Source organism: Otolemur garnettii, unplaced genomic scaffold (assembly GCF_000181295.1).
Source record: "Otolemur garnettii isolate 467f Iridium unplaced genomic scaffold, OtoGar3 scaffold00152, whole genome shotgun sequence".
Classification (NCBI taxonomy): Eukaryota; Metazoa; Chordata; class Mammalia; order Primates; family Galagidae; genus Otolemur; species Otolemur garnettii.
Window position 1 is genome coordinate 1,886,647 of NW_003852547.1, and position 8,970 is coordinate 1,895,616.

The 8,970-nt window shown below is 48.9% G+C and overlaps 1 protein-coding gene across 1 annotated transcript in view; it reads left to right on the forward strand.

Annotated features, from left to right (window-relative positions):
* The window catches only part of IGSF23 (immunoglobulin superfamily member 23), a 16,328-nt gene extending 9,419 nt beyond the window's left edge, over positions 1-6,909 (forward strand). The window contains exons 3-5 of the mRNA XM_012811148.1: positions 3,875-4,144; positions 5,936-6,090; positions 6,584-6,909. Of these exons, the coding sequence (XP_012666602.1) occupies positions 3,875-4,144; positions 5,936-6,090; positions 6,584-6,595 (437 nt within the window). The 3' untranslated portion in view covers positions 6,596-6,909. The remainder of the gene's footprint in view (positions 1-3,874; positions 4,145-5,935; positions 6,091-6,583) is intronic.
* The last annotated feature ends 2,061 nt before the right edge of the window (positions 6,910-8,970 follow it).

Below are 8,970 nucleotides of genomic sequence, written 5' to 3' on the forward strand. Positions count from 1 at the left end.
CCTGATCACCTCTTTGAAGTCCCTATCTCCAATATAGTCACATTCTAACTTACTAGGGGTTAGGGCTTCAACATATGAATTCAAGAGACTCAATACAGTCCTTAACAGAGATCATATTAGCTATATTCAGATTCTGATGCTCTAAAAAAAGACCCAGAATTATTAATAGAGTCTGAAGCAAGATGATGGTTAATTTCTTTCTCAAATAACAGTCTGGCATAAACAGTTTAGGGATGATATGGTGGCATCACGGTGCTGGGATCCAGGCTTCTAGTTGTTCTATGATTGCTAGGGTGTGAGCCATGGGTCTGGGATGGTGCCCATCACATCTGCATTCTAACCAACATAACAGAGAAAGGGGAGAAGGAATAAAAATGGCTTCCTCTGAGAGCCCAACATAGAGGTTGCTCATGTGCCAATGACTAGAAGCTAGTTACTCAGCCATACTTAGTTGCAAGAGAAGCTAGAAGTGTTGTCTTTATCCCAGGCAACCATATGCCTAGCTAAAATGTTGGGGGTTGTGACTAAAGGAAGAAGGGAAAAGGAGATGTTGGGAGGGAGGCATCCAGAGTTTCCTACCACAGGTGGATATTTGAGGATGCTCTTGGGGTCTCACCGTTCCTCTAAATCCCAAATGGTTTAGTCAAGTGTTTCTTCCAACCCAATGCTTTTGGCTTCTGGATCAGCTAGATAAGCTACACAGTCAGCCACACCAAGTGGCCTCTTAACTCCACTGTGGGTGCATAGCGGATGGAGGAAAGGAGTCCATTCCCTAGGAACAGTGATATGGGCTAGGAGAGCTGGGGCTTTGGAGGAAGTCTTGAGGTGGTCAGGGACACTTTGCTATCCATTTATTCAACAAAACATCAGCACCTACCCTGTGCTGGGCAGTACTGGGTACACAACAGTGACTAAGACAGCACTGGCCTTGCCCTCACCTCCTTGCACTCACAGTCTAACGAGGGGGGACAGACCCATCCCCAGATAGTGATGACATAAAATGAGCAGCAATAGGGGGGTTGGGGAACCCAAAGAGTAGCTGCCCTCCCTCCCTCCCAGGGTCTGGGAGTACTTACTGGAGGGGAGAGACATTCAGCAGTGCACAATACCAAGCTGGTTTCTTCCACTGGATTCCCAGTCTATCAAGGAAAACAGATGAATAATTCCATAGGATTAGAGAAAAGCTTCTCTGTAGACTTGACGTTTAACATGATAACATGAAGCAAGGTAGAAGTTAGCCGATAAAGATGGTATGGAAGAGGGTTCCAGGCAGTGGGAACAGCATGGGCAAGGACTGGAAGAGTAAGAGACATCCTGCTAAGTTTGACATTGAGAGCTGCAGCCTGAACTCAAGGGATCCTCCCACCTCAGCCTCCTGAGTAGATGGGACTATGGGTGCTGCCCTGCACCTTATGTAATCTTTAAAATGGGTTATTTTCTTAAAAAACAGGAAATTCACTGCAACCGATCAGAAGGGGGCACCTGAGCTACTGTAAGTCCCCTCTGTGTCACCAATATAAAGAATTAACTTTAATTCTAGAAAATGTCCACCTAGATCTTTCTAATGATTTTTGTTGATTGTGAGCCTACTTACACATCTTGGTGGTGGCTGTCTTCAGTAAGAACAGTAGGTCTTCTCTCCCTGGTTTGAGGAGGATGACCTGCCTCAAGTTCAATCCTTACCTTAGGCAAATAAAGCCTAAGCTCATTGCTCTTCTAAAGGCCTGCCCCACACCTTGGCCTGTGCCATTCTTAGCCCAAGTGACTTTCCAAAGAGAGAAGTAGCAGGAGCCTTTGTTAGTGCAGGCTCTGGAGCCAGAACTCCCTTTATTGCATCCTTATGCCACACGTGAGTCCTTGCAAAAGTGACTTTCCTTCTTGGTGCCTCAATTTCCTCATCTGTGCAATGGGATCATAGAAGAACCTACCTCATAGGATTATTGAGAGGATAAGTGAGTCAATTGTGTCAAATGCCTACAACAGTGCCTGGTGCAGAGCATGTAAGTGTTAGCTCTGTTAGTTTCCAGGGGCTTGATCTCTTTGAGCCTTTATTTTCTCATCAAAATAGGGATAATAATAATGCTAATCACCTCAAAGAATTGTTGTGAGGGTTAAATCAGTAAATTTAATGGTTTTCATAAAGAACATACCTCACATTGTATATGGAATAATAACAATTATACTAATAACAGTTACTGCCAGTAATAATGGGCATGAAGTTATAACTGTTATTGCTAGTAGCATAGTTATTACTATGAGTAATGCAGTCTGATGTTTTCCGCAATATTTCCTGTCATGGTTTAAATGCTGATCCCTACCTACTAAATGATTTCACCACTCACGCATGGGTCTCACTTGCAGTATAACAAGCCACAAGGTAATACGTGTGCTTAGAATGGTGCTTGGCTCATAGCAAGAGCCCAGTCCAGGTGGCTATTACACGGGTTTTTGTTTCTGCATCTGGTGGCTCTTTCTCCCCCTTCAAGGCTTTGCTTAGGAACCTCCTCCTCCAGGGAGCCTTCAGGGACCTCTCTAGTTGTACTAAAGATCTTTTCACTTATTACATTGCACTGAAATCAAAACCAGCTCTGAGTGGAGGTTCCCAGGACACACTACAATGTCAGACTGCCTGAATCAAATCCCAGGTGTGTCCCACTCTGAGCAGGAGGCCTGACCTTAATGACTTCCAGACCTCAGAGCCTTTCACTTGAAAAATGTGGAATGAGAATTGTGGACCACTTGGGTCACCTCCTTACTGGGCTCCCAGTGTCCACTACTTCATCCTTAAACCCAGTTTCTCACGTGCTAGCCAGAGCAATCCTGTTCAAACCGAAGCCAGCTCATATCCTTCCTCTGCTCACAGCCTCCCGTGGCTCCCCACTCACTCAGAGTCAAAGGCAGAGCCCTCCCCCTGGCCCAGGAGGGCCTGTGTCATCTGCATCATTGCCTGTGTACCCCCCCACCCCGTTTGCCCCCCTCCCTGTGCACACCTAGACTCATACCCACCTCAGGCTCTTCACACTTGCTGTTCTCTCTGCCTAGAAAGCTTTTTCCCCAGGAATCCACATGGCTCCTTCCTCACCTCTTCATGTCTCTGCCCTGATGTCACCTCTTGAAAGAGGCCTCCCTTGACCCATCTTACCAAACATGGGTTTCCCCCACCTCTGGTCCAAGCCCGTAGCCCTCTGCAGTTTTCCTCAAGCTCTCACCACCACTGCCGTATATTCTTTCATCTGTTTGGTGGCTGTCTCCCCACTCAGTTGTCTGCATCTGTTTAAAGCCAAGACCCAGTATCCCAGACTTGGTTCACGTAGAAGCAGATCCAGAAGTGAGAACTCACAGGCAGGTTATTTGGAAGGTGCGGAGACCTGGGGAGTGGGGAAGTGAGGCAGAGAAGGCAAGCTGTGTTCTCTAGCCATTTGTCACTGTGGGCAGCTGGATCACAGTCTCACAGGGAACTCAGGGCCCTGGTGTGGAATAGCTCCTCAGAGCTAGCCCACCCGAGAGCGAGGGAGCTGGGCTATTATAACGCCAGCCTCTCCTCCTGTTGTGCTCTTTCCCCACACTTCTGCCCTGCTGCCTCTGGGGCAGAGCCAACTCTGAGGGCCATTGAGAGCCCCCAGGCACAGGGAATGGGACACAGGTGCTGGCAGTTGGGAGTGGTGAGGGGGTGAGGTCAGAGTGGGCCAGCAACAATTCTGTTGCGTACACCACCTGGAGCAGCACTGGGCCCAGACCAGGCTCTCCAAACACATTCCTCAGTGAATTAAAAGACAAACGAATGGATGAGTGAATGCCTCTGTGGTGGGCAGGAGAAATGCCCAGCCTCTCTGCGTGGCCTCTGCCCACCTGGCCTCGCTTTCTGTCATTGCAGACAGCTTCAAGACAGTGCCGCTGCTGACATTCCCAGAAACTATTCAGGGTATCATCCAGAGTGACCTCAACTACTCAGTGATCCTAGAGTGGGTGACAACAATGAACCCCGAGCCTGTGCAGACCTGGACCCTCAATGGAAAGATTTGCGGGACAGGAGAGAAGCTGTTCATCCGGCGGTTGTCCTGGGAGCAGCTGGGCACCTACGTGTGCACCGCTACAAACAGCAAGGAGCAGCTGTCCTCCCAGCCCGTGACTGTCTCACTGCCACGTGAGTCCCCCACCCACCCAAGGCCCGTGCACCCTCACTGGCCTGAGGCAGCCTTCCCGATTCTGTGAAGCCACCTTCTACAAGCAGTCCCCTCAGACCCTTGATAGCCAAAATGTCATTCCATCCTTCCATCCACCTGGCAGGTTGTGGATTATTAGCCCATTTTCAGATGACAAGCTGCCACCAAAGAGGTTAACTGTACTAAAAGCCACTCAGGATCTGAACCAGGTGGCCTGGGTCCCAGGGTGAACATGGGAAGTCCTTTTGCCATTCTGAGCCTCAGTACATGCCATGCCAAAAATGCAGATCATGACATAAGGAGGGGCTCAGAGCACAGGCTTGGGAATTTCAATTCCAGCTCCACCACTTCCTGGCTGTGTGACTTTGGACCAGTGCCTTGACTTCTCTGTGCCTTAATGTCTTCATCCGTAACATTGGAAAAATAATAGTGCCCACCTCCCCGTGTAGTTAGGAGCACTCAATGAGCCAGGCAGGTGAACAGCTTCAAATAATAAGGCCTAGCACTATTGAGCTCTGGCATGTGCTCAGTGAATGTGAGTTAGTACCATTGTTACAATTAAGGGTCTTGTTAGTATCATTAATTTTGTAGCTATTAGCGTGGGCAGTAGTACAAGTGGGGCCCAGGCAGCCGTGCAAGAACAATAGGCTGTTGGGATCAGAGAGGTGGTTTGGGAGCTGATTGAAACTGGGTTCAGTTCCTCTTGTGCCTTCCTGGCTGGGCAACTTGGGGCAGGTGATTTCCTCTCTCTAAGCCTCAGTTTCCTCCTGTGTATGATGGAAGTGATCCTAATTACCTCTGAAGAGTTGTTAGGAACAGAAGCAATAGGGGAGTGAGGCTAATAGAACACCTGTCAGAGAGCAGCCGCATTGAAGAGCAGCCATTATCATGAATATTGTTTTTTTTGTTTGTGTGGTTTTTTTTTTTTTTGAGACAGAGTCTCACTTTATCTCCCTTGGTAGAGTGCTGTGGCATCACAGCTCACAGCAACCTCCAACTCCTGGGCTTAGGCGATTCTCCTGCCTCAGCCTCCCAAGTAGCTGGGACTACAGGCGCCCGCCACAACACCCAGCTATTTTTTTTGTTGTTGCAGTTTGGCCAGGGCCAGATTTGAAACCACCACCCTTGGTATATGGGGCCGGCACCCTACTCACTGAGCCACAGTTATGGCCCATGAACATTGTTTTTAGCATTTTATTCATGGGGGACAGATGGCTTGGAGTGACCTAGAAGAATCTACAGGAGCTGGCCAGTGTGTGTGTGGGGCATTTAGGGGAGCAAGGAACAAGTAAACCAAGGCAGGAACTGGATAGGCATGGCAGGGGCGGGGCGAGGGAAAGCTCAGCCAGGCCAGGTTCGAGAGAACTGCCTTATTTCCCTGGCCAGGGTCCAGGGGGAGGGAGCTCCAAGTGGAGTTCAGAGGGGCTGGGCTGTAACGGCAGGGGAGTGGGAGAGGCGAGGCTGGCCAGGTGGCAGGATCTTGAAGGCTAAAGTGAGGGATCAGCTTCTGCCTCAGGATGCTGGGAGCCATAGCAGGATTCTCAGCAGGGTCAAGTGTGAGCTTTTGAGAGCTCCTTCTGGCTTCCATGTGGTGGTAGATGGGTATGGGCTGGACTGGGGCGGGATGGCATGGAGGAGAGCTGGGGGTGGAGAGGAGGGGATGGGCTGAAGGGACACTCAGTAGGTGGAATGGTGGAAGGGGGGGCGGGGGAGTGTGCAGAGGGAGGGAAGGAGAGGGATTTGTGCCAATCTTACCCCTATTTGGTCTCCAGAAGCCACCGTGGATCCCACAGAGGCTGAGCCCATCGAGCCAGACCCCAGTCTCTCCCTGTCAGGAGGGTCTGCCATTGGCCTCCTCGTGGCTGGAATTCTAGGAGCCATGGCCTTGATTGGGGGTGTAGGCTTCACCATCATCCACAGCCAAAAGGTACCTCCTGCTCTCCCCTCACCTCTGTCCACAGGTGATGCCCACTGAGCCCACACAAGGCACAAAGCTGTCTCTACGTGGAGACAGAGAGCAAACCAGCAGCCCCATCAGAGAGGGCCTCCCCTCCGTGTCATCTCTAATCCTCCAGCAGGGTAACCCAAGCTTGCTCATGTGGCAGAGGCAGGATCTCCAAGCCGGAGCAGAAGCTGCAAGGCCCCTTAAGGCCCAAGCTCAGGATTGCACCATCACTTCCTCCACATTCCATTGGCCAAAGCAAGTCACATGGCCCAGCTAGATTCAAGGAGTGGGGAAACTGATGACTCCACTTCTTGCTGAGAGGAAAATAATCTGTGCCCAGTTTTGTAATTCACAACCCAAGGCAGGAGTGGATGTCTGTCTCTCTCAGCCTCCCACCCTCCCATCCATGGAATCCTCTTCTCCCTGAACATAGATTCACAGTTTCTTTTCTCTCTCTCTCTTTCTCTCTCTCCAGATAAGAATGTGATGCTTTTCTGTCTACCTGGAGAAAGACATCATCCCAGAGCTACCAAGTCCACGGCACCTTTGTTCAAGGAACAGACCAAATAGACTTGCTTTGTCCTGTCTCCAAAATGCCTGAAGAAACCCTCTCTGAAGAAAGCCTCTGATGGCCCCACTTGGTCCCATCACTGTGGCCAGGAGGGGGGCAGGAACACATGGTGCAAGCAGAGTTCCTGAGGCTCAGCCCTGTATGTCGGGGCTCAGTACTCAGAAAACAGGGGGAAGCCTTGCCTTTTAAGCTGGGCAGATCCCAAATACGTCTTCTACACATGCAACTTATTTTTGCTCTTTTTTACAAAGAAAACACTTCTTTTATTTAAAAATGGATGCTCTTTATTCATTACATCATTTATCAACTTATTATTTTTTTTTTTTGGTTTGTTTGTTTGAGATACAGTCTCACTTTGTCACCCTGGCTAGATTACCATAGCATCATAGCTTGGCTCACAGCAACCTCAAACTCTTGGGCTCAAGCAGTTCTCTTGCCTCAACCTCCCCAGTAGCTGGGACTACAGGCACTCACCATAATACCTGGCTAGTTTTTCTTTTCTTTTCTTTTATTGAGACAGAGCCTTAAGCTGTCACCCTGGGTAGAGTGCTATGGCATCACAGCTCACAGCAACCTCCAACTCTGGGCTTAAACAATTCTCTAGCCTCAGCCTCCCAAGTAGCTGGGACCATAAGCGCCTGCCACAACACTCGGCTATTTTCTGGCTGTTGTTATCATTGTTGTTTGGCAGGCCTGGGCTGGATTCGAACCTGCCAGCTCTGGTGTATATGGCTGGGGCCCCAGCCACTTGAGCTATAGGCTAGTGGTTAGTTTTTCTATTTTTAGTAGAGACAGGGTCTTGCTTTTGCACAGGCTGATCTTGAACGCCTATGCTCAGATGATCCACTTGCCTCTGCCTCCCAGAGTGCTAGGATTACAGGTGTGAGGCACCAGGCCTGGCCAACACTTCTGAATGTTTTCTCATGAATGCTCTCTTCATGAGACATTGGGGAGGTGGTCCCCAGAAATCTATGGCACATTTGTAAATAAGATCAACTATTTAGTTTTAAGCTTCTCCAGTGTAATACCCCATTCACTGGAGGATTCTAAAAGATGGTAGCCCACGGGACACAAGTATGGATGAAGCTCTTCTGTGGGTATATCTCCCATTTGAGAAATGTTCAGTGCCACCTAACATGGCATTGTGATCAGCAATGATGGTAGACTTGAGTTCAAATCTTATTTATTGAGGCTTCTCCACATGTCAGCCACTGGCTATATATATGCCTTATGTGGTTCATGTGTCATATCCTCAGTGCATGCAGTAGGATAAAGAAGAATGCACACCCATTCTACAGACAAAGCAAGTGAGGCTCAGGAGCAGTTACGTGACTTGCCCAGGGTCACACAGATAGAACATAGTGGAGCTGGTGTTCAACCAGGCTGTTTGGCTCTGAAATCTCCTTCCCAATCATCCCACTGCCCTGTTTTGCTCCTTCCCTGAGGCCAGATCCGCCTTCCCCCTTCTCTGTTAGGTAGATGTCACTGTGCTCAAGTGCATAGGATAAAAGTGAGGCTAAGAGAAGGGAAGTGACTTCCCTAAGATCACACAGCCACATGTGATGCCAACTCAAGTCTGCCCAATTCCAAAGCCCCTGGCTCTGACCAGCATTGTTCAACAGAAGTTTCTGCAGTGAAGGCAGGAAATGTTCCATATCTCCACTGTCCAGTGCAGTACTGCCTAAGACATACGCTGTTGATCTCTTAGAATGTGAATAGTGAAACTAAGCAACTGAATTTTTTATTTACTTTTAAATTAATTTTAATTTATATAGCTACCTATGGCTAGTGGATATTGTGTTAAACAGCACAGCTCTAAATCCTAATTGTTAAAATAAATATCCCAGCACCCAAGTGTGTAGAATGATTCTTGATTCTGGGACCATCCTGGGGGCCTTGCCCTGGTTTCTTGAAGGGTCCCCACTTTTTCAGAAATCCCAGATACCTCTCCATTTTCTTTCCCAGCTCGAGGGACTCCTCCCATGTCCCTCCTCTGGCAAGGAAGAGGTTAATCATTTCCTGCCTGAGTGGTGACAGAGAAGTAGCTAGCTGGTTTCTGTAGCTTTTAGCCTGGTTGGGTCTCAGAGGTAACATGGCAGCCACCACCTCAGCCAGCAGCCAGTTCCAGCTGGCTTCTGGCCAAGGCCACAGCTGAGAATCATAATTCTGAATGCAAAAAAAAAAAAAGAAAGAAAGAAAAAAGAAACAGCAAATGCCCTCAAAAAGACCTTCCTGACCACCGCTACTATAAATCCAGCCCCCTAGTTAAGCTGTCATAGCATGCTCTCCTT